The sequence below is a fragment of the Spermophilus citellus genome (assembly GCF_964194105.1).
Source record: "Spermophilus citellus genome assembly, chromosome: 11".
In the NCBI taxonomy this organism is placed as follows: domain Eukaryota; kingdom Metazoa; phylum Chordata; class Mammalia; order Rodentia; family Sciuridae; genus Spermophilus; species Spermophilus citellus.
This window is the reverse complement of record NC_138192.1, coordinates 49,199,765-49,225,481: the sequence shown is the minus strand read 5'-3', so window position 1 is coordinate 49,225,481 and position 25,717 is coordinate 49,199,765. Positions and strand designations below refer to the sequence as shown.

Genomic DNA, 25,717 nt, shown 5'->3' with positions numbered 1-25,717 from the left:
TCAGAATTTTGCTGAAGGTATCTGGAGAAATTGAGACTTAAGTAAGAACTATAGTTTATTGGATAGCTTATGCCTTAAAATTAAGACACAGAAACATAGGCCTGATACTAAAACACTACTGTATTTAATGTAGTGGAAATGCTTCAGAAGGGATTACATTATCTTATGATGTTTTAAAGGGCTTTGATTAAAAATATCAGCTTCTGCTCTTTGGCATATAGATATAAAAAATATGGGTTGCTTCTCTGTTGAACTTCCAACATGCAATGGAGGTAAACCTCTTGTTGCCTGCTGTGATCTTTTTTCCCCCTCATAGAAGGCAAGGACAGGCAAAAGTTTAATTATTTTTACTTTTAAGTAGTTTGGAATCTAAATAAATCTGAGTTGCCAAATATAAGCACTTCTGTGTATATTTTCCTCCCACTTGTTTATTTGTATTTTTTACGTCTCATCAAACCTAAGAATTTTAAAGTCTCTGGCAGATAACAACAATGTCTACCAGAGAAAGATTGGCCTGGGGCAGATTTGCCTGGGCTATCAGGAGATCTCTAAACAGGCTAGGTGAACTTCTGCAATTTCTAACTGACAGTTGGCTGCTGGGGTAGCATCCTTTGACAAGTAGCCCAAAGGTGAGTTTCAGGGATGGGCCAGCTGCCACACAGACAGTAAGTAGCAGAGTTCTTCTCAGTCATTTTTATTTTTTCTCTTTCTTACCTTTTCAGACTTCTGACAGTCTTCCTTTTACAGTTTCTCTCTCAGTGCCCTTCCAGAAAGTACCCTTTGGACCCTTTTCTTTAGCTCCTAAACCATCATGGAAATAAATCTCAACTCAGTTTTGTTCTGATTAATGAAACAGACATGTTGGTGATATGTTGGTGACATGGAGGATATTTGTATCTTAAATGAAGAATGTACTAATTAAAATGAGACAACGAGTATGAAATTTTTCTGTTTGTCTACTCTAGGCAGCAACTTTGTCTTATACAATTTGCTTCTCTGCTTACCCCAAGTAGCACAACTCTTTCTCTTTCTCTGTTGCTCTGTCTCTCACACACACATGTACACACAGACACACATACACAGAGAATCCCAACAGGATAGACAATGTTTTGACCAAGTGAATCGGTCATACATTGTTGTCTTCATCCATTCAATTTATACATCCAAGAGTATTTTTCAGTCCCCACTGGAAATGGGATAGTGAAGGAAAACTCTGCCTTCACATAGCTTATATGTATAAATAGGAAAAACAAACACACAAACACATGAATATGTAATATGAAGTCAGGTGGCTGTAAGTGCTATGAAAAAATAAAGCAAGGCAGAGAGACAGTGGTATTTCCAGAAAAGTTATCTTTGAGGAAATGGCATTTGACCAGAGATCAACTGAAGTGAAGGACTGAGCAGTATAAATGGGAGCAGCAAGTGCACAGAGGTGCAGGTGTGAGCTGTGTGCCTTTGAAGAGGAGCAAAAGGTCTGAGTGGCTGGAGTTGGGTATACTAGAAGGAGTGTGGTTGAGGATGAAATAAAAAAATGTAACCTGGAGGGCAGAGCACTGAGGACATTATAGGTCACAGGAAGAACACTAAATGTCATTTTCCATATGATCTTATTCTAAGGAATTGAAGATTTTTGAATAGGGGAGTGTCATGATTGGATTTGCATCTTTAAATGATCTTCTTAGTTTCTGTGTGGAGACAAATTTTAAGAGGGCCAGGATGAGAAGCAGAGAGGCCAGTCAGAGGGCTAGTGAAATATTCCACAGAGAGATGATGGTGCTTAGATAAAGATGGCAATAGCGGAAGTGACTAAAAGTGGTTGAATTTAGAATATATTTTTAGGCAGGATTTGCTGATGGAAGTGAAAGAGACAGAGTTAAAGTGGAGGGTGACTCCAGCTGGCACATGGCTGTGGTATTTCCTGAAATAGAGAACACGTGGGAGCCGGGGAATCAAGGGTTGCTCTGGATAAATTTGAGATGTCTACCAAGCACCCGAGGAGATGTCAAATAGACATTTGAATATGCAAGTCTGGAGTGTGAGGCTGAGGTTTTAAGTTTGGAGAGCATCAATTTGTAGATAAGATTTGAAGCCACATGATTGGAATAATTTAGCCCTAGAAAGCTTGAATAATGTCCAGTAGTCCAAGCATGAGAATGACAAGAGAAATGAAGTTAAAAAGAGCAGAAGCACCCAGTGACATGAGTTTCTATAGGAAAAATAAACTGTAAATAAATTATTACTCTAACAGCACTGAAAGGCTTCATATCCAACTTTAGTTCCTTCCTCATCTCTTTTCAGGCAGCAACTTCCCAGGAAGTACAGTTTTGAATAAGGTGGTCTCTGGTCTACCTGATACAGCTCAGAGTCTAATAGGAAGATCTAAATAATGGCATCATAGCTTTGGGATAAAGAGAAGGGAGAACTAATTGAGAAGATGACTGGGATAGCCTCATGGCATTTGTAATTTTGATCTGAAAGAATAAAAATTATCATCAGTTTCTTACAAGGAGGAAATGAGAAACGAACATTCAAGCAAAGGAATCTTCACATAGTTGAACAAGATAAATGCAGTTCCTTAAGCTTGTACGTATATGTATGTATTTATTATTTTATGTGCCTTCTGGTCATGCAATAAATATATAAATGAATGAATGGATGGTATAAAAACAAGGGAAAGCAATTTATAAGTGAAAGTTATTTCTATGTAAAGATTGTGATATGATCCCTTGAGTAGGAGAGAAATACGGGTCAGTTTGCTTTAGAGTATTTTAGCTGATTAACATGGCTAAATTTGATTCACAAAGACTTTATTTACTTTGCAAGTTGACAATATTTTCTGCTTTTCATTTGTCTGTCTTCACCTCATTAGAGTTATGGAGGGGATCAGAAAAAAAATGGGAGTGTTTATTAAATTCAAGCATGTCAAATTTTTATAAGTTCTGTCATATTTGTATGTTTTTTATATCCTTTAAATAGAAAACTGTCCATAGAATTCATTTAGTCACATAACTTTGTGTAATCTGAAGTTGAAACTTCTATCAATTATGTTGTCACTTATTTAACTAAGGAGGAACTTTATTGAGAGATTAAAACTACTGTGAAGTCAGTAATTTTATTTTTGTTTGAGTGACAATTCTGAGAAGAAAATTTGATACATAAAATTTATTCAGGTAATTGAACTAATTCTAAATGATATAATTTATCTTTTAAACACAGCTAATAGGGACTGAAACTGGAAATGTCATTCAGTGATGTTGAGAGTTGAAAGATTCATTTTGGGTGGAGAAAGTGTAGAAATTTTTAAGTCACTCCAGATTTAAGTAAAATCTAGAAAAAAAAGACTGCATTTTCCCTAATATCAGCATAGATTTGTTAGAATCCCAGGTGGCAAGACTTCAATTTATTTGCATGAATGCATAGTTCAATAAGAAAAGACTCAAATTTAGTTGGAGTAAAACTGCTTAATGATTTCAAATATTACTTGTAATATATTAATATAACAAGCTTGAATATCTATAATGGAGTCTCTTTCATTTGGGTCTTAAGGGTGTTCTCAAAGCCACTAACGCTGAGTGCTAGGTACACACTGAAGTACCTAAGAGGAAAGCACTTTAGGTTAAAAGCACTTTCTCTCTCAGCCTCGGGTTAAAAGCTATTTCAGGATTCTGTTAAAGGCATTCTTTAGTCCTCAGCTTCAGCTTAAAAGTGGCTTTGATGAAAAGTGCTTTGAGGCAGGTAAAGGATTTTATAATAAACCATATTAAGAGCTGGGGAATCATGTGGTTCTGTGGAAGCGTTGGCCAGCTCTGTGGAGGTGTGGTGGAAGCTCTGCTCAGGAATGCCCATTCCCTGTGGGCAGTTCTGAGCAAGGCCATGCGCTAGTTATTCTATTCGAAGAAACCGAAAAACATTTCCAGGAATGTAATTGGAGTAAAGGGATTATGAGCCCAAATTAGTAGGACATGATGCACACATTTCGGAAAACATTTTGTCTCTTTTGGACTTCCAGTCAAATACAGTGTGTGTTTCTCACTTTTTATCTCCCATTGCAGAAAGGGACCATGCAATGACATTTCTAAAGCACTTGGTCCTGCCCTGAAGTTGTCCACAACATTGAGTGAACAGGCATTATCTGTGACATGCAGTTTTGTATGTTGCGCATTTTCTGGGTTCACTGCACACTCTTCAAGTATGTTCTTTTTCCAGCTAAGAGAACTCGCTAAGAATGGGTAGGGGAGCTTAAAAAAAAGAAGGGAGCACCTCAGCTGGATCTGCCTACTGAACTGGCAGAGTGATGCTCACCTCCCAGATGACCTCGTGTAAGAGTTGATATTAGTTGACAAAAGACAGAAGACATTTTGAACACATGGAGGTCAAGGGGATTTCTGAGAGATGGCATATGGTACATAAACCATAGCTAAGTCCCATGGAGTAGGGCTGATTTCTGTTGAGAAAAGAACATCAGACTTAAGGGAATGAAGAAATCTTCTCACCTTGTGAGATCCAAAGCCTAACAGTTGCTGTTTCAACTCCTTAAAAACCATACACACAGAGGTAGAGTGGGGGAAAAGAGCAGTTTTTTCTGTTTCCTCTGGAAACACAGTGATTCTAGGGGCTCAGTAGGAACCGGAGAGACTGGATCACTTATGGGCAATTGGAAGGTTCTGCAGGCTTAGGAGCTCTCAGCAGTCCCTAGGCAGGGAAACAGCCAACTCTCAGAAGGTGCTGGATGCAAAGTTGTGGTAAGGCACCTTCTTTGGATGCTGTGTGGACAGTTGGGTACGAAGGAGGAAAAAACAAAGTAGAAGAACATGCGGGGGTGGAAGATGGTCCTCATCATATGCAACACATCCCATCCATTCCAATAAATAGTCAGGGAGACCTTAGAGACAGGAAAGATGATGAATGGTGATTATACAAGAGGGAACCATAGCTGTGACATTTGTACCTCATAGTCACTGCTACTTCACTTATACCCACAGCTGTTGGGTCTTTTGCCATTGAGATTATTCAAAAATTAAATAAAATTGTGTTTTGAGCACCAGTTCCATAACAAAGCCTTCTAAAATGTTTTCCTGTCCATCTTCTAGTGGAAACAGGTTTGAGAAGAATGCATGTGATTTTCTTGAAACACAACTTTTCTTTATGAGTAGCACTGATGTGTCTGATTTTGAAGAAAGCAAACAAGTCTCATTCATCTTTATGATCCCAGTATGCAGCTTATTGTTACTGCAATGCAAGTCATCAGTAAATGTTTGCCAAAAAAATAAAAATAAGTGTTGAATAACAAAACTGCCTTATAAAAAGTTTTCCTACAAATTCCTTAGCCTGGGGATTATACAAAGCATCTGCCACATACCCTTCTTATCACCAAACCCTTTACATTTCATCCAAACCACTGTTCCTAGGCTTTCCTACAGCTGTGCACCTCAAATATCTTATCCACTTCTCCAAAATCCAAATGTTTTAATTCAAGACTCAGTATAAAGACCAGAGAATAAATGAAACATTAATTTTTCTTTTACTTTTCTATTTGTAATTCTTCCAAATGTGTGACCTGAATGCTTCTTAAAGCATTTGACATTTGATATATTATACCATATTTTTTTACAAATTTATCCTCCTTAATCTTTTCTTGGGGACCCTGCTTTATGTAAGTTAAACACAGTGGTTTAAAGAAGATACTTTGGCAATAAGCAACATGAATAACAATTAAAACTAAAACACCAAAAATGCAAGCATGTCTCTTCATCTCCATCATTGAGTAAGCCTGAAAACATGGTAAGCAGAGTGCTAAGCACAGAATGTTCAGGATGTGGACTTCCCTGGTACAGTCACAAACTTACACCATAATTTATATGTTTTGCAATTTTCAGGATATGTTATCTGCAATCAGGAGAAGGAATGGCATAGTCTTACTAGAATACAACTAGGAACACAGTATAACAATTAATTTTGGTTTTATTTTTTGTTTTTGATACTGGGGATTGAACCCAGGGGTACTTTATCATTAAGTTTCATTCCTAGACTTTTTATTTTTATTTATTTATTTATTTATTTTGAGAAAGGACCTCATTAGATTGCTGATGCTGGCCTCTGCTTGTGATCCTTCTACCTCAGCTTCCTGAGTTGCTGGGATTACAGACTTGTTATTTGCTATACTAATCACTCTTTGTATAATGTCAACATGACTAAGAGGTATTACCTGGAAAGCATGAAGAGATGATTTCATCACCTTTCCCAAATTTACAAAACAGTAGTGGCAGAGCCAAGCTGTACTTTCAAATCTACTAAAAATTTAGTGATCTTGATGGTTCCGCAATATACCATTTCCCCAAATAAAAAAAGAACACATCTCTTTCAAATATCATAGGAAGGGTTTTGTCTGTTCCTGATGTTCATTATCTCCTTGTTCCCCCAATCCCACCATTATAATTTACCTAAGGCCAATAAAGAAAATAATTTTTGGTATGTTTATCTCAAGTGTGCTTTATATACTTAACCATCATGTAAAGTGAAATATATTTTTTGTGCTTGACTTTCACTTTCTCTCAAGACTGAGCTGTGTATTTTGTCAGATGTTTTTTGAGTCTGGACCTCAATCCGGGTCATAATAAAGGCAGCAGGTTCAGACCCTTCCCTAGCAAAGGCTCCCTGGACTGTTCCCAGCCTCCAGATGGTAGGCCTGATTGATTAGCACAGGCTCCTCCCAGAAGATCTCTGACGAGCATCTAAGGTCCAGGTCAGCACACGAAACTGATGCTCCACCACATGTTCACTGCAGCTTCTCAGGAATCATATTGGGAGTCCAGGAAGAACCCATCTACAGAAGCTCCCTCTAGGTTTTGCTAGGGTTCACACTACAATTTCTGATTGTAGGAACCAATAGATGGCTTTGGGCTGTCATAGGACAGTGTTTTCCACTAAGATTTTACCCCAAAGCATTAATTGCCATTTCCAGAATTCCTCAGATACCACATCTCTTGTTGCAGTATCTTTTTGTCCTGGATCAAGTAAGTCGGTGGCACCTACTTTTCTCACTCTACCTCCTGCCCATCAGTCCTGTCTGAGGCCAAAGGCACTTTTACTTCTGTGGAGCCCTGGTCTGTGCACACATCTAGTCAGCTCCCCACCGAAGAGTCCTGTTAGTAACACTTCATACCCCGAGGCATCTGGAGTTGAACACAATCTTACACAAAGATATGATTGTCTCTCCTTATATGCTTAACAGTATATTTCCAGCCAATGTAATTTGTCTTTAAGATTATTCACTCACTCACACTGTAAATACATGATTTTTCTAATTAAATAGGAATGCATGAAAGCATGTAAATAAATGTAGAAATTTTATGCTAGAGAATTTGAGGTATCTTACATCATTGGGAATTCTGTTTTTGATGAAGTGAGGGTCTAACCTTGCTTTTCTTTCTAAAATGTTTCTGACTTCTGCAACTGCTAATTATGTGAACAGATTTATAACCAAAATAGGCTCTCACTTCCTCTTTTGACATGTTAATTGTTTCTAAAAACATTCAATGATGCCCTGTCAAATTCTTTACATAATATTGAATGGTCTTCTATGCTAATTATTTTTTTTTATCATAGAAAAGTTGTAACATGCTCAAAGGCCCAGTGCATTTGAAATTTACAGCCACAAAAGACAAACATAATATCTTGCTGAGTATGTATATGAGGTGGTGAAAATGATGAAGGAGTTGAGGGGAGTGATGGCTTTTCTGACACTTAGATGATTTGGAATTTCCAGATATTAAGATATCCTTAAAGTGTTATTTTCAGATTATCTGCTTTCTTATGTCTTAGCCTCTAGTTGTCAGATAGATTCCTTCATGGTGAGGTTAACTGAGGCCAGGCTTCTTCCGGCTCCATCTTTTACTCCTAAGAATTTGAGATCTAAGTTCAAAGGAACATATTAGAAGTGATATATTCAAGTTAATGGTTCTCACATGTGTTTAACTTGGATGACATCTCCTATAAAATTTCCCTCCTAATATGGATAAGAAACATGTTGAAGGAAAATGAAACTTCTCTTCCGCTCTTCATTTCTGAGAGAGTTACATCTTCTGTAAACATCAACTCTATAGTAGGTTCTTAAAGGCTATCTTCACAGACACAAACAAAACCTGGTTGAGTGATTCTGTGTGTCTCAGGAAGGTATCATAAGGGGCAGTGTCAAGATTCAGTTCAGGTGTACAGGTTATACTTTGGGGCAAAGTTCAAACCAGTAAATGCATGATAAATTTTCTTGTAAACATGGAACAGAGTACTCAAAATTTATTTTGTTTTCACATCAAACCATTATTTATAATTTGATTTGCTAACATCTAAAAATACATACCACTATCCATGATGTTATTGTCAAATATATCAAAATCTCTTATTCCACTAATTTTTATTAACAAGAGGACAATATTTACTACATATTTGGGGATATGCTAACAGGAACTTTTTTTCCATTTTCCTTTTAAAAATTAATATGGGAAATGGGCACATGATATTTGGCTTTGTATTTCTCCAATAAATCCCAGTTTAATTATTATATATTAATGCTCTCCATCAGCTAGCTTTATAAAGTGATCCTAATATTTTTAATGGGATATCAAAGGTACAATTTAAAGAGACATTTAAAAATAGAGCAGACTTAGGTCATAGTGTTGTGTAGGAAGGGCACTGAACTCTTGGAAAAAAAGTTGAAGAAGGCATGTAATATAAAAAGATATTTCTTTTTTATAAACTTTAAATTTCTCTGAATTTTTTTCTTTACTGAGCCTTTTCCCTAAGCTACTATTAAATTGTGAAAGTACATTTTCACAAAACCTGCTTTATAAAAAGAATAGCTGATTTGGGGAGGGGGAGAAAAGTTTTCTTATTTTTCTTTTGTGTTTTCTTTTTTTTGTGTGTGAGAGGAAAATATTCAGAACATCTTTTTAAATAATGAAAACAACAATAAATGTTCCCAGGAGAATAAGGAAGCAGAGAAGGGGCCTTATTTGACTTGTCTGTGATAAGGCACTTTGTAGCTCTGGTTTTTATGAGTTGAAGAAAGAGATACACACAACACTTCAATCCTTCTATTATGACAGTTTATGCTTCCTATACAGCTTATTTAACTCAAATGCCTGGGAAATAGACACAATTACCACCGTATGGAATGCTACTTAACTTTAAATGTTCCCTACAGATTAGAAACCCACTTCATCAGAATTTATCTCAGTTTCTCAGGAATTAGTTTTTTTCCTCTTGGCTTTCAAATATTCCTACACAATTTTAAAATTTAACCCCAGATTGCTTAGCCATAACTATAATAGAAAAAGAAAGAAAAAATTCCCACACTACTGGAGTCTGTTCACAAGAGTTCCTATGAAAGAGCTGTGTCCTCTGCCCATGTACACTTTAATCATTCACTCTTTCAGCTGTTATCAATTTAAAACCAATGAAACTCCCACACTGAGTCCATTTGAGCAGTCAATTTTAATATCTCTAGGCATCTGTAGTTATTCTGAATTGGCTGCAAAAGCAGAACTAACAAGTTAAGCTCTAACCATAAGTCGACATCAGGCTGGTAAACCATGCATCAAACACAGACAGTTAGTCAATACTCCAGTATGAAAAACCAACTAGCATTTTTAAGAAGAGCAATATATTCATAATATGTTTGGCAGTCTGGTTTGCATTTCTTCCTTGATGGCTGTGCATTTAGATTTCTAGTCAAAGGGTGTTTCTCAAGCTGGCAGAGAAACAGGTTTGAAAGAAAACTGGTCAGTTTTCTGATTTGTGGGTTATATTTTTTAATAAGAATAAAAAAATGGGGGAATGTGATTTTAGTGTATAAGAATCTAGAAAGTGTCTTAAATGGTTGCTTTTTATAAGTAAACTCTTTCAACCATATGTTCTGGATCTTTGAGCCCAGTCCTACTTCAAATATTATGTCACTGTCAAGCCATGTGTCTCAATTTTGTGTTTGGAAAATATGGTTGCTAGAAATACCTCCTTCCCTCCCAGGAGTGACTCCATGACAGGACTTTTGCCTCCCATAGAGAGAAGACAATGAAGAAGGAGGAGTATTCAAACAAGATCAAGATAGTCAACACTTCAATCAAATCATTTCCAAATTTCAGGGTCTGGGAGCCCTGGATGGGGAAGAGTGGGAGGAGGGTGTTTATGGCATGGATGCCTATTCCTAGGACTCTTTCATGTACTTCTTCTATTTTATCTTCAAAAAGAAAGGACATATTAAAAGGAAATATCTAAGGAGGAGCAATACTACATAAAGTTTATGTTTTTCAGATCTGTTGCCCCAGAAAATGCTTTGATAAAATACACTTAGAGCAACATACTCAGTTTCAAAGAAAAGCTGTTAGTTACACCTTTCCATATTGCAATTTGACTAACATGGACAGATAACAAATTGTAATTCTCCAAATTCTGATACAGACTCCTCCTTCCCTCCCATAGGGAAAAAAAATAAAAAAAAAAAAACAGAAAATACAGGAAACATGGAGTTCTTTTACTAATGATTAAATTCAACAGGGGTTATTTTTTGATTACTATCATTTTTGTTTTGAGATGGGTTCTCACTATGTTGCCCATATTGGCCTTGAACTTCTGGATTTAAGCAATCCTACAATCTCAGTCTCCCAGGTAGTAGGAATCACAGGCACATTCCATCACTAACAGCTTAGGACTAGTTGATTTTTACTATCACTAATCAGGTAGGTATAACAAGCCACCAGGGAGATATTTTTATATTGAACAAAATTTGAGCCCCCCCCCAATAAAATGACATACATTTTTTATTTTCGTCCTTGTAATACTGTTATTTATGATAGACATAAATTTTGGGGGAAAAGATTCATAGGCCAAACTGTCAGTGATACTAAACAACACAAAATAGCATTCTCTGAATCTTAGAATATGTCAAAATGAAATGTTGACATTAATATTTCCTTGCTGGTTACAGTCTAACACATCTGTTGAGTGTGGTTCTGGTAAGGTGAGCTGGCTGTAGAAAGTCTGATTTGCACCATCCCCACAGATACTCTCAACATATACAGGACATGGGCTCTTAAATCCCACTCATACCAGGAGTGAGGAAGGCATCAGACCTCCTGTCTGGAATGCCACGGAAAGTTCAATGTCTCAGTTCATATGAAGCATTTATTTACACATTTGTTCAAATTATCAATTTCTAGGACAGGATGAAGTTCTGCTCTAATCTCCCTGAATTGCCTACCTTCACATAACATGAAATCATCAGCCTGCACTTTGTATGAAGTATAGAATTATAAAAATTATAAGAGAAATAGTCAATATCTGCACCAAGTTTGGATTCTGTTCACAGCATCTACAGAGATCCAGAAAAGCCAATAAGAACTAGGCTGAAGAAGCTCCCATTGTCTGCAAAGCTGACTTTAGGTGTCACAAGGGGAGGCTGCAGGATGTGGGATGAAAACACCTGCAGGAAAACAGCAGGACATCAATAATAAATGCTAACTTTAAAAATAGGACTTCTTTTGAGTTCTGACAAGGGCATTGCATCTTTTTCTTTAGTGGTTTCATAGAGGAAAGGCTTAGGATGTGATTAGAGAATTAAAATGGTCATGGACCACTTCTCCAGAGGGTAGCAGCCTTCTGACACCAGAAGGAAACATCAATTTACCTGACTTATAGTCACTTGTGGCTGATTGAAAATACATGTTTTGGAGAGCATTAGTCATTATGGCTTGTCCAATGTTAGAAGTGGAAAAGGAGAAGGTTTTGTATCTTTTGTACACACACACACACACACACACACACACACACACACGATCAGACTTAATGTACAGGATATGTTTAAAACATAGTCCATATTCACATGTTGAAAGCAGGCTTGCCTCCACCTATTACTGTTCCTTATTGATGTACATGTCTATTTCTTTTACTTCTACGACAATTTGAAAGTCCTCAAACTGGAAATTTCAAGTACAGTATTTTGAATTATCATCAGAATTTGAATAACCATGTAGGGTATACCAAAACTCTGGTCCATAGTATGTAAAAAGCTAGCACCTACTGCCAGGGCAAGAGCTAGTATGGGGTTTAGATGCCATGTAACTAAAAACAAAACATTAATTTTTTTCTAATATTTTCAATTCTTTGAAATCCACAGATGCAGAATGAATGGACATTGGAGGGCCTATTATACATGTAAGTCACCATCTCAATTTTATATTCCAACTAATGTCTGTATAAAAAGATCTCTTCCCATATGAAAATAAATTATTGAACCATGGGGAAACCAACTTGTTATTGGGGCTCATTTTTACTCCTTACCTAATACAGTCCCATTTCTGGACCTCATTTTCTTTCATTGCTCCAAAGTTATTCTGCTTTTAATATCTCATAAGACCTGGATCATTTCCTCCATGGATAACAAGCTTTTAAAAGACACAGGCTTAACCTGTTACCCAGGTGCACTTTGCCCCAACATTTTCTGTCTCTCACAGTGACCTGTATTTTATTATTGAACCAAAGCTGGCTATGTGGTACTCTATTACCGACACATTTGCTCCAGGAGCCCTTAAATAACAGAAACTGCCTGGGAACTACTAATGCAAAGGAACCAGGAAGCTTTGAGGCCAAGATAAAGAAGCTTAAGGTTGACTATTAATTTTGGCTAATATTAAATCATGACATAGCTCACATGTAAGGATCACAGTTCACTTATAAACCATAAAGAAGTTTAAAGAAAAGAAGATTTACAAGATATTTTTAAGCACATTAATGCATATTGTGGAAGTATTTCAGGCCCTAGCAATGATAGACCCATGGCCTAGTATATAAATTCAAATAAAGTTATTCTCAGACTAACACTGATCCAGTGACAAAGTTGGAGCATGTCTCTACTCAAAGCTACATTGCATTGTTGTGCATATATATTTTGCTTAAATTAACAGTGTGACAATAAGGTTATACTGTCATACATTAGCTCTAATTAATTATTTAAAAATACTTTCCTCTTAATAATTTTGCTATTCATAAACATGACTTTTTGCAGAAAGTTTAGGCCTGATAACTTGTATCTGCAATGTGAGTGAAATTCTTTCTTTGCTTCTCAATATAATTGACACATTTTACAAAAGTTCTATAGTTTTTCAAAAACATTATTTTCTTTTTTTGACAGAAACCTTAAATAATTTGTGTGTCTGTGTGGGTAATTACTTAAATATTCTAGCAACTCTATCACACTATGTAAGCGAGAGTAATGAGCTCATGTCCATTGATGTATGACGAGTACCACAATACAAATTATCAAAAAGATAAATATAATCCAATCTCAACTTGTTAATGCACTTTCCTTGAAGTGTGTGAGTTATTTCTGCCTTTCCTAGACACATGCTTGGATTGATTTCTCAAATTTTAAACTAATACTTGGGATAATGGTTTCCTGGTATCATCTTGATTATAATTTTCTCCAGGACACTAAGGAGAAAAGAGGAAAAGAAAGGAAGGAAATAAATTTTGGAAAGATGAAATAAAGAAAAGAAGAAAGGAAAGGAGAATCAAGAAATGAAGAAAGGGAGAAACCAGTGGTTGAATGGCAACAATAAGCTGAGCAGTAGTGGAATGGCAAAAATAAGCTGGACACTGAGAGGGGTTCTTTTTACATATCATTTAAACTAAACTCAAGTACATATCATAGGGAAGAAATCCAATAGCCATATATTTACTTAGGTTGCTGATAAATGAAAAAATACAGTGTCAAACCTGCCTTGGTTGAATTCTCAAATTACTTCCAAATACACTAAAATTTTTTCTCCTCAATTTTCTTTTTCTTTCTTTTTTTAAAAAATACCTTTATTTTATTTATTTTTTTTTTATGTGATGCTGAGGATTTAATGAACCCAGTGCCTCGCACATTCTAGGCAAGCATTCTACCGCTGAGCCACAACACCAGCCCCTCAATTTTATTGGCCATAAAATAAAGTTGAAAACTTTCTGTCATCAGAGTTATTCATTCCATTTATCAATAGTAATTCCATTTATCAAAGGGTATTCTGCATTTCTTGGAAATACATGATATTTGAGGAAGGTGTTGGAGCCACTGACAGATCACCCTAAGCAAAACTATCTCATTGATAAAGCTCTACTCATGCATTTAGAGCTCCACCCAATCTATGTGGAGCATCATTCTTTAATAAAAATGAGCAACCATGCCTATCAGATATTTGAACAAAGGCATTAGTTTGTTAGAAATAGAATGAGACAAATAAATCAACGTATGGTAGGTAAATTTGATGATTCAAGGCATAAAAAAGAATGTTTTAAATAAAAAATCAAAAGTCCAAAACAACAGCAAATTCCAGTTTATGTCCTCAGATAAATGTTAAGAACACATTTGTGTGTGTGTGCCTCTGTGTGTGTGTACGTGCACTTAGTAGTCATGGGAGTAGAATGGTCAACAAAAGATTTGTATGTGAGAGAATGAGATATACAAAAAAGAACAAGTTGAATAAAAGAAAAAATCTAGAAAATTGAAAATATTATTAATAAAATAAGAAAATTAATGTAAATATTGGGAAATAAAACAATTCTTTCAGAATATGAGAATAATAAGATTGAAATAATCCATTCTGATGATTAAATATTCACCTAATAAATACCTTAAAAGAGGAAGCACAGCAGTCAGAGAAACATATCAACATAAACAAACAAACAAAAATGGAGAAAAATTACATAGTTGAAAAAAATACTACTTTTTTTTCCCCAATACTGAAAATTGAACACAGGGAGGTCTACCACTGTCCTTCATCCTCAGATCATTTTATATTTTATTTTGAAACAGGACCTCACTAAGTTGCAGAAGCTGGCCTTGAATTTGTGATCTTCCTGCCTCATTCACCTGAGTAAGAGGGATCATAGGTGTGTATTACCTATACCATCAGAGAATTATAATTCTTTTTTAGAGTCATAATTCTTGAAATTAAGTGCTAAGAATAGATTTAAAAATTTTGTTAACTACATACATTATCTTGATGACAAAATCTCAAAATAAATCCAAAATAGCCAATGATTTTGAGAGAAAAAAATTCAAAGTAACCATTAGTGTTTAAAAATGGAACGATTATGACTGAAACATGCAAGTCTGTCTTCTAAATGCAAAGGAATTTAACAACCAACTAAACTATTGATCAAGTGTGTGGGCATACTGAAGGTATTTTCTGACCTATGAGGTCTCAGGTTTTCTAAATACATTAAAGGAGCCTGTCTCAGAGTAGAAGGTATTTAAATGAGAAGTAAAAGCCATGGATTCAGAGGACAGCAAATACAGCTGAAAAGCAGTGAAAAGAAATCACAGGGTAACAACCCTGGAAAGTAACCAATCCAAATTGGAATAAGGATTGAAAAACATTAGAAGATATTCAAGGGAAAAAAAGAGCAGAACATGGAAGACTAGACTGGGAAGATGAAAGCATTTGATGACATAAAGACCTGGAAAACACGAAAAAATAAAATAATACTCTGTTGGGGAGGAAATTTGTACAAGAATGTTATAATCAAAAAATAAGCCAAGCTAAAAGATGATATGATTTTAAGTAAATGGTGGAGCATTGCAGTTGAAAGTAGGAATATCATTCCTTGTTATATACCCATAAATTACAACTTTGGACTTACAGATATATTAATCCCATATTTCTTGGAAAAAGATTCTGTCATATTTGTATGTTCCAAGTAAAGTTGATTATTGTTTTTGTTTACAATCTGATCCAAAATACGGAAAAAATCTTAGATGTGGGTTTAAATTAGAATAACATTATTAATATGACTCTCACATGTGAAATATAGGAGCATCTTTTTCACCATGATCAGGGAATTACTTTTGAGAGTCACAGGGGTTATGATATTGTAAGAACAGAGAAGGAAGTCTAACAGCACTTCAGTAAACAACTTTACATGAATATGCCATTATCAATTTTTAAAAAAAATTTAACTTTTTGAATGCACCTACTAAAGAATTATAATTGTACAGATAAATGAAGTAGTATAAATTTTTATGATAGAGAAGTATAATAGAAAAGACAGGGGAGACAGTAAGACCAGCTGTTCTGACTATGTGTATTTGAGGAGGAGTAGAGAGGAGGCGTGGTAGAATTGAGTCCAGTTCATTCCTATTACATCAGAAATATGAATTAATGTCTAAGACTGATAAATTATGATATTATAGCATTAAAGAAAAGGAAAACACTGACAGACACAAACCACCCTGCGCCCTAGATAGTATAGATTTGGAGCCGACCGCTAAGAGAGCTAAAAGTAGAAAACGAAGTGGTGGCTCCTTGGAGCAAAACTGGGACTAGGCTGGAAAACATTGCTTTTTACCACATACTTCTGAATCTTTAAGTAGATTGTCTACTTTACAATGTACTGATTAAAAAATTGAACTAGTATGACATTAATTTCAGTTTCCATTAATGTCATGGGTTTTGTTCATATTAAGATGAATAAAACCACTTTCCAAATATACAATCTTATTTTTTTTTGATATTTGGAAATAGTATTCATAGATAAAAAGGTTGTAATCTTTTCTAAAAACTATATTTTTGAGTACGTCCTTTTTTTGAAGTCAGTGCTATTATTTGAATGATTACTTGTTTTGGGAACTGAAGGAATAATTTATTTGCTAGTGTTAGCCAAACTGACTTATGTAGAAGATGTGCACAAGCACACCTACTATCCTAAAGTGTACCCTTGTGCCTATAATCTACAAATTAAACTGATTCAAGTTGTGTTTCCAATGAGATGGTCAATGTAGTAAAATAATACATATACAAATGTTGTCATCCCCTTGGCAAACATAAATGCACTCAGGGAGCTTCCTAGAGACTGTCACTGCAGTGGCACGATGGTTGCTACACCCACCTGATCTATTAAGGTCCCACTCCCCAGTGACCTATCTCCTCCAGCCACACCATCCCTGTCTATAGTTATCAACCAGTTAATCCATATCAGTGAGGTTACAACTATCATAATCTATTCTTTTTCACCTCTGAACCTTCTTGCATTTTCTTACACATGAACTTTTTGGAGATACCTCATATGGAAACCATAACATGGTCATGGTGGGTGAAACTTAAGCAGCCATTTTGGATAATTAAGTGTTATACAAGGAAAGCAGAGAAATAAGGGAACACAAACCTAAGTTTACATAACTTCAGGAGGCAGAGATTCTCTGTTTTAGTCAGTTTTTTTTTTCTTTCTGCTGTGACTAAAGGACCTGACTAGCACAATTGTAGAAATGTTTGAGGGTTCACGGTTTCAGATGTCTTAATCCATAGAAGCCTGGCTCCATTTCTCTAGGCTCAAAGTTGAACATCATGGCAGGGGAGTGTGGCAGAGGGAAGCAGCTCACATCATGGTGATCAGGAAGAATAGAGAGAGAGACACCACTGGCCAGATACAAATATATATCCAAAGCCATATCCCGATTCCCACTTCCTCCAGCCACACCCCAGCACTTCAGTTACCACTCAACTAATCCCCATCAAGGGATAAATTCACTGATTGAGTTAAGATTCTTAAAACCCAATCATTTTTCCTGTGAACCTACATGTGAGCTTTTGGGGGACACCTCACATCTGAATTATAACATTCCCTAATATTTTTTTTTCACTCTAGACTTCTGGCAAATGAATAATAGTTGGGATATTTATTGCAAACAAAGATAGACTTACTAACATCTTCCTTTCCCTATATGTAGGACAGTATTTATGATTGTAATGTATAGCAACTTCAATATGTAAGGCATGAAGAACCATGGAATGGTTTCACACTCTCTTTCCTTGTAAAGGAAACATGGCTTTACTGCCCCCAATACACACACACACACACACACACACACACACACACACACACAATGATTTCTTTCCATTTACCAATCAGAGATATCTGCTGGATCTCCACCACCATCTCCACCATCCTTGGCATTACAATGTATACTTGCCATTAGTCATACTAAAGAATTTAGAAAACATAACACTATTGAGGAACAGTTTTCCGATCTAGATTCTGGCAACTGCAATCCCAAATTGGCCAAGTCTCCATAAGTCCAAAAACTAGGTTTTGAAGAAAGGGTTTATGAATTAATTTAAAATGTGTGATATCAGGGCAATTTTTTTATATAATGTTCTTTGTGGACATGAGTCTGATGGGTGTTATTAAGTACAGCCATTCCTGCCTCCCACATGGGTAATCAGTGAAGCCTGGCTGAATTCAAAGCTCAATTCTCTCAAATTCTTGGTACTACTATATAAAAAAGCACACACTTAGATTATTTTTTTCCTGGTAGTGGGGATTAAACCCAGGGGCACTTTACCAAGTCCCTAGCCCTTTTTAATATTTATTTTAAGACAGGGTTTGGCTAAGTTTTGTAGGGCCTTTCTAAAGTGCTGAGGCTGGTCTTGAACTTACAATTCTGCCTCAGCCTCCTGAGATGCTGGGATCACAGGCATGAGCCACTGGCAATACTTGGCTCACTTTGATTTTAAGTAGACACTTCTCAGGAGAAGTGCAAATTGCCAAGAAATACATGAAAAAATGTTCACCATCTTTAGCCATTAGGGAAATGCAACTGAAAACTACATTGGGATTCCATCTCACTTCAGTTAGAATGGCCATTATCAAAATAACAATAGAAACACGTGTTGCAAGGATGTAGTGGAAAGGAACCCTCAAACACTCTCTCTATGGGTGTGTAAAATAGCATAGCCATTATGGTAAACAGTATGGAGGTCCTGAAAAAACTAAAAATAGAACTACCATATCATGTAGCTATGCCATTCCTGTGTATTTATTCAAAGAAAATGAAGTTAGTATACAAAAGAAGCACCACCATACCCACATTTCTTGCAGCACTATTCTCAATAGTCAAGATGTAATCAGCCTACAGATAAATGAGTCAATAGATATATGGATAAGGAAAATTGTATATATATATATATATATATATATATATATACACACAATGGAGTATTGCCATTATAAGAATGAAATCCTGTCATTTGCAGGAAAATATATGAAACTATAGGTCATCTTTCTATGCAAAGTAAGTCAGACATAGAAAGACATGTATTATATATTTTCTCTCAATTATGGAACCCCCCCCCAAAAAAAAATAGACCTGAAAGTAAAACAAGAACTAGGAAGGGATCAGGGGAGTGGGGACAGAGGATGGACAATATCAGTGTGTGATATATACATATATGGAAATGTCACAGTGAAACCCACTAATCTGTACACTTATTGCTTGTTAATACAAGAAAAAGAGGAATTCAGTTATGGACCTGCAGGAAGCATAACTGCAGGGCTCAAACTGGGAAGCATAGTTTCCTATCTCTGGCAATGGAGGCCTTTTATCCAGATCTGAAAGATAAGGCAGTTTAAAAAATATGATTCAGATTCTCTAGCCAAATGCACTGCAGATCAATTTTAAAGGAAAAGGAACTCTTATACACTCTTGGTGAAAATGAAAATTAGTATAGCAGCTGACCCTACAGTAATGTAAATAACTTTGTGAGTCGTTTTGTTTGGGGGAATTTAACCATTTAAACATTAATCATCAATTTATTTCATGTGATTTTTCTTTACTGATTTTTTTCTAAATCTCTGCTTTAAATAATAACAACAACAACAACAACAACAATAATAATAATAATAATAATAATAATAATAATAAATAGGACTAAATTACTAAATTTGACTGGCCAGATCCTTTTAAAAATTGGGTCAGTGCCTTTTACTCAATTGAAAAAAAAATCTCAGTGAAAGCCTTGAAAAAAGTTCATAGTTAAATTTGAAACAAGTCCAAGAAGTGACTACATTTGCATAACTTGATCTGTATTTGGAAAAAAATTCCACAGAAGACAACAATGGAAGCTTATCAAATCAGAATTTCACATAGATTTTCCATAGCCCTACTAATGAATACTGACTCATTGGTCAGCTATGGTGAAAATTTAATGGAACTCTGAGATAGGAAATGAATGCATTAGAGTGTGTTCAGCGGTTCCATTGCATCAGTATGAAGACTGCATTAAGCATCTAGTTCCTCTGCTGCTTTCTGAGACCAATTCTAGGGAACTGTCAAGGGTTATTAATTCTTTAGCATTTTGATTGGAGCTAGACCCTATCACTGAATTAAAAACTCTTTTATTTTGCCATAGTCATGAAAAATTAGAATTTATGTAAAATTGGGATTGTTTGTGCTGCTAATCTAGTTTTATTTCAAGATGGCAGGTAATCTACAACTGAATCCTTCCTAAGGAAAATAAAAATCTACAGGATAAAGTCTAAGGTAGAATTGAAGATACTAGTATATTACACTAGTATATTATTGTATGAAGTCGATGTGTAGTGAGCCAAATGTGCTCTCAGTATTTCCATTTAACAGATGGGAAAGCTGAGGCTCAGAAAGTTCATAAATTGTTTAATGTCAGTATGCATAACAGAATAATTGTCAAGGTCTAAATTCTAACTACTTCTAATGCCAGGGACCATGTTTTTTTATTTTTATTTTTTTTATAGTGAAAAGGATGATTTGGTACAGATATTTTTCTCTACCTTGGATATATTTACAAAATTATCTCATTATTTCAGTTTACATTGAGCTCTCGGCCCTTCAGTAGACTGTAGTCATATTTTTATGACAATAGTTTGCCTCGGACTTTCTTCCTAGAACTTATTTTAGACTCTGATTTGGGTGATTAAATAATATTGTTCAAATCAGGACACTTCTGAGGCTACTGTTATTAGATATGCTAGGGACACCAGGACTACACTGGGATGTACTGGCACATGGGACTTTGTAGTCATTTGACCAGGCCACCCACTAGGATACTTCTATGCTGCTTCTGGTACAGAATTCCTATCTGCTGAGTTCAAAACTAGGAATTGTTTTCAATGATCCCATGAGGCCATCTTTATTTTCTCAGGGTTCCTTTTCTAGACAGCTATTTTTTCCTCTGTTATAGAACAGAAAATTTAATAAGCAACCTAAGAAGAATAAATTATCCTAATGTTCCTTTAGAGCAAATTGGCTGTGGATATGGAGGCACATTCACTTATCACAGTAACAATACAAGTATAAAACTTCTGTACCTTTAATAAGTCCTTTTTCTTGCAGAGTTTTCAGGGAAGGTCTTCGGGTAATAAACTTCTTTAATCGGCTTTTAACTCTGTTTTTGTCGCTTGTATCAGAAGCACTATGATGTAGTCTGAACACTGAAGATTAAAAACAAAATCAGAGGCTCTCAGTAAATTTCTCCTTTATGATTATTACTTTATGCAAATATGAATAGAAAACAGTAGTTATAGAACAACTACCTGAATTAATAGCTCAGGCCCTTCTCTGAGCATATGAGTAAAATTCGACCACATGAAAGTATTAGTATGACTTCAACATCAGGGTGCAATCAGAATATGGGTAGTTCCATATATACACAATTCATTTTCACTTTCATTCCTTTATATTTAGCATAATAACTTTTATCTAAATAATTTTATATCTGTTTAAACACAAAATTATGGTCAGTTAGATTAAAACCCATTATCTAAATTGGGAGGGAATGATTTAGCATTGCTAATTGCAATTAATTCTGATTATATACTATCTCTGAGTAATGCAGGTATTTTTGAAGGCTCTGTTTGTCCAAATAATTTTGTCAATCTTCTATTTTATGTTAATACAAATTGATTTTCTTTATTTTTGGAAGCTGATATTTGTTACTTTCATTATTGATGCTCCGTTACCACAAAATTTAGGTGAAAACTGGACACATATTTCCCTCAAACATTTCTATGTCTTCATCAGTTCCCTATTCTCAGCCTTATTTTCAAATTCATATGTGTGTCAAATTCATTGCTGAACAAATACTTGCTGAATGTCTTAATAATGATCATCAGATTCCACACTACAGGCTGTGAATTAAATGAGGAATATAACACATAAGATCTGTATTTTCATTAAGCATAGATTCTGTACACATTCAAGGTGTCTTATTATTAGTTACTGATTATAATTTGTTGTATCTCTAAGGTAAAATAGATCCGAACTGTGTTTCTAATTTCTTAACCCACTTGTTCAAAAAATTCACATTTTGGGACACTTTATTAGGTATTGTTTTTAAAAAATTCAGTTCTCCTATACAAAAATCTGCCTCAGACTGTTAGAAGTCTTCTAATATTGGTCAATTGTAGGTATTTTGCAACTCCTTCCTCCAGGTTGGATCACAAAGCAGTTGTAAATTTGAGTTAGCAAGATAGGCAGTTAAGATGAAGTATAAAGCTAGAAAGGGGAGAAGGAGAAAAAGTCTTACCTGCATGTTGACTGGGAGAAGGCTGGAATTTTAATGGTAAATTAGGTTCAGAGTTTTGGATAAGACATGGGACTAGGTGCTATGCTATACTGAATCAAGACAATGCTTGCCACTTAAAAGAACCAACATACTTTGTATTATCTTAACTAGAATTTCTTGACTATTGATATTTTAGGCCAAGTAGTTCTTTTTGCAGGATGCTATCTCAGGCAGACTGTGTAGAATGTTGAACAGCCTCCCTGGTATCGATCCAACAAGATACCAGTTGTACCCGCCTCAGCTGAAACAATCAAAAATGTCTGTAGACATTTCTAAATGTGCCCTGGGAGGAATGCAAAATTGTTCCATTGAGAATTGCTGCCTTAAACTGATGGGACAAGTTACAGAGTCCACTAAGTTCTCTTTTATTGGTGCTAAACCATCTATCAGCACACTGGGAGAATGCAAAGGAAGTGTGAAAAGCAGAATGAAATCCATAAGTAGTATATGTATAATACACATAATACATACCCAATCTATCACCAATCTATCATAAACTATCTGTTCATTAAATGAATTGGTAATAGGCAACTGTACTCTCTTGCCTATTACCTATTACAAGTGAGAAAGGTGAATGGATCTAGAGCTAGAAAAAAGTTAGGACTCACTGCTATAGAGTAGAACTTCCCAACTAGTGTGTCTGAAGAATGGGTTATGTAGTACTCAGCACTCAGCACTCATAGTAATAAAATAGAATCACAGCTGTCGGATCCTCTGAAGCAGCTGTGTACACTTTGACTATGAGTCTTATGTATTTCTTTCAGTGGATTTTAAAAATATTGTCATTTTCTAAGAGGACCTTAACTTCAACCACTGGAGAAGCACTGCATCGGACAATGCCCTCTACTATGGTAGTTACTAGTCATTTGGGGCTCTTGAGCATTTGGAATGCATCTCTATTTTTTGGTACTTGGACTGAGCTGGGAGGTGATTTTTGCACCCCCCTAGTTAATTTTTGCACTGTGTGATTACAAGTTTCTTAAAGTATGTGTGGGGTCATTTACTGTGGGAAAATGGAAGGAACACATCCTCAGTCCTTTTTACTTTTTTTTTTTTTTTTTTTTTTTTGAGACAGGGTCTTACTAAGTTGCTTAGATCCTTGCTGAATTGCTGAGGCTGGCCTTGAACTTGCCATCCTCCTGCCTAAGCTTCCAGAGTTGCTGGGATTATAGATGTGTACCACCAAGCCCAGCTTTGGCATGCATCTTGTGATTTATGTTTAAATTGTAATATTTTGGATATTTTTAGCTACAAGAAATATAGAATTAAAATGTTTCTTTTACTCTTTAAAATAGGCTACCAGATGATTTTACTTTACATATATGGCTCACATTATATTAATAGGCAGTGTTGCTAGATGATAGAATGAATACAAGTTGACCTATTATGTACATAGCAGTACTGGGTTTAACTGTTATGGATAAAAATTCACCCGGTCTATGTAATTACAATAAATCATATAATAGAAATATAAGGAACTAAGGAATCCTAGAGATGAATTGACCTCAGAGAAAAAGTGCCTTTAGAACCCAAGCAAGCAACTCAGCAAATTAGTGAGACCCTAAGCAACTTAATGAGACCCTGTCTCAAAATAAAAATAAAAGAGGATTTGGCTCAGTAGTAAAGCCTCCTAGGTTCAATTGTGAGTACAAAAAAAAAGTCAAACAAATAAACAAACAAACAAAAAAACTACCCAAGAAAGCAAAAATTGCTTTTACAGGATCATGATTATTCAGGAATTAACTATTTCAAAATTGTATGATTGGAAGAACTACTCTGAGCTTATTAATATACTATTCCTACATGATACCCTATCAACTTTCATTGTAGGTCTAGCTATTACAATGACTACCAGTGGTGTATAATCTGCTTTAACAGATAACTGTAGTTAAAGTCCCTCAGGTCTGGGTTCTAGTGATGAAGAAAACAACATTCTGCAAAAAAAAAAATAGGTGTCTCAGGGTATTTCTGGTCACAAGTCCATCTTTGGAATTGTATGGAACAATCAGTCTAAGTTTTTACAGGTTACCAGAATTTTCTATTTCTGGTATAACCTCAAGACCTTGTCATTTCCCATGACAGACTGCCAAGAAATACTGGGTCATTTTGGAGCTAGAATAATGATCTGATGAGGAAGTACTCTGCAAATTAAAACACACACACATAGACACAGCCTAAATGCTAGATTATGAAAATAATTATGTAGTAAGTTATATCTTTTTGGAACCCCTGAGGTATTCTGAATAGTATTCTTAATTAGAGAGATATATATGTATATTATATAGTTTTCAATACCACCATCTGGCTCCACACATGAGAAATGTCTGTAAGGTGCACTGGCTTTTCAAAAGAAATGGAAATAAGTTTTTAAATGCTTTAACTTGTTTCCTTTTCACATGTCCTAAGAAACTAGCAGTCTTGGATATGATTGTACAGCTTTTTAACATAGTCAAATTCTTCAAAGTTTCCTGTAATGATGACTTTCCTGGAGACAGACTGGAGCATCAACTTCCATTTCCTGCTGTCATAAATAATCATCCTCAGATGACAAGTCAAATTGCCAGGACTTTGCCATCATTCATTCTGCTCATTTGTTCTAAGAAGAGTTATGCAGAAGGTAAAGTCAATATATGGCTATATATATAAGGAACAGTTTTTAATTAAATAATCTTAAAGTTCTATAAATACAAAATATAAATGTAAGAAATGCATGGTTAAAAAGCAAGGTCCATCACTGGGTCCCTGAAAACTGCAGAAAAATCTTCGAATATTGTGGTTTACAAATCTGATTTTAACAGCCAAACTTATAAAACAGTTTACGCTTTTCTGTTGTCAAGGGAGAAAAACTTGCCAAATTGTTCATTTTAAGTAAATACAACATAACCAATTAAGGAAAGCAAAATTTAAACACATGCCTATGATAATCAGGACATAGTTTGCTTCTGATTTCACTACTGATTTTAACAGAACAGTGTTCCTTCCATTTTCCCACAGCACCCAAGTGACCCCACACATACTTTTAGAAACTTGTAATCACACAGTGCAAATAAAAGGACACTTTACTGGAAAATACACAGTGTGGTACAATAATCCATCATTTATGAAAAATAGAATTCAGCCTTTTCTTTTTCCTCAGAGATTCAACTACTTTTTGAGGGTGAAGCTTCCTGCAGTTTAAAGATTTATGTTAAGCCAATGAGTAGTTCTTTCCATTGTCATTTAAACTTTTTATTTGAAAAGGAAAAGAGCTGTAAGAGATATGCATTTAAATTCCAAAGCATTTAATCTGATTTACATAGGAGACTAGA

At 35.3% G+C, this 25,717-nt stretch overlaps 1 protein-coding gene across 1 annotated transcript in view; it reads right to left on the bottom strand.

The window, feature by feature from the left end:
* Positions 1-25,717, bottom strand: part of ARHGAP15 (Rho GTPase activating protein 15) — a 616,251-nt gene that overhangs the window by 238,585 nt on the left and 351,949 nt on the right. The window contains exon 9 of the mRNA XM_081262361.1: positions 21,154-21,276. Coding sequence (XP_081118487.1) covers positions 21,154-21,276 — 123 coding nt within the window. The remainder of the gene's footprint in view (positions 1-21,153; positions 21,277-25,717) is intronic.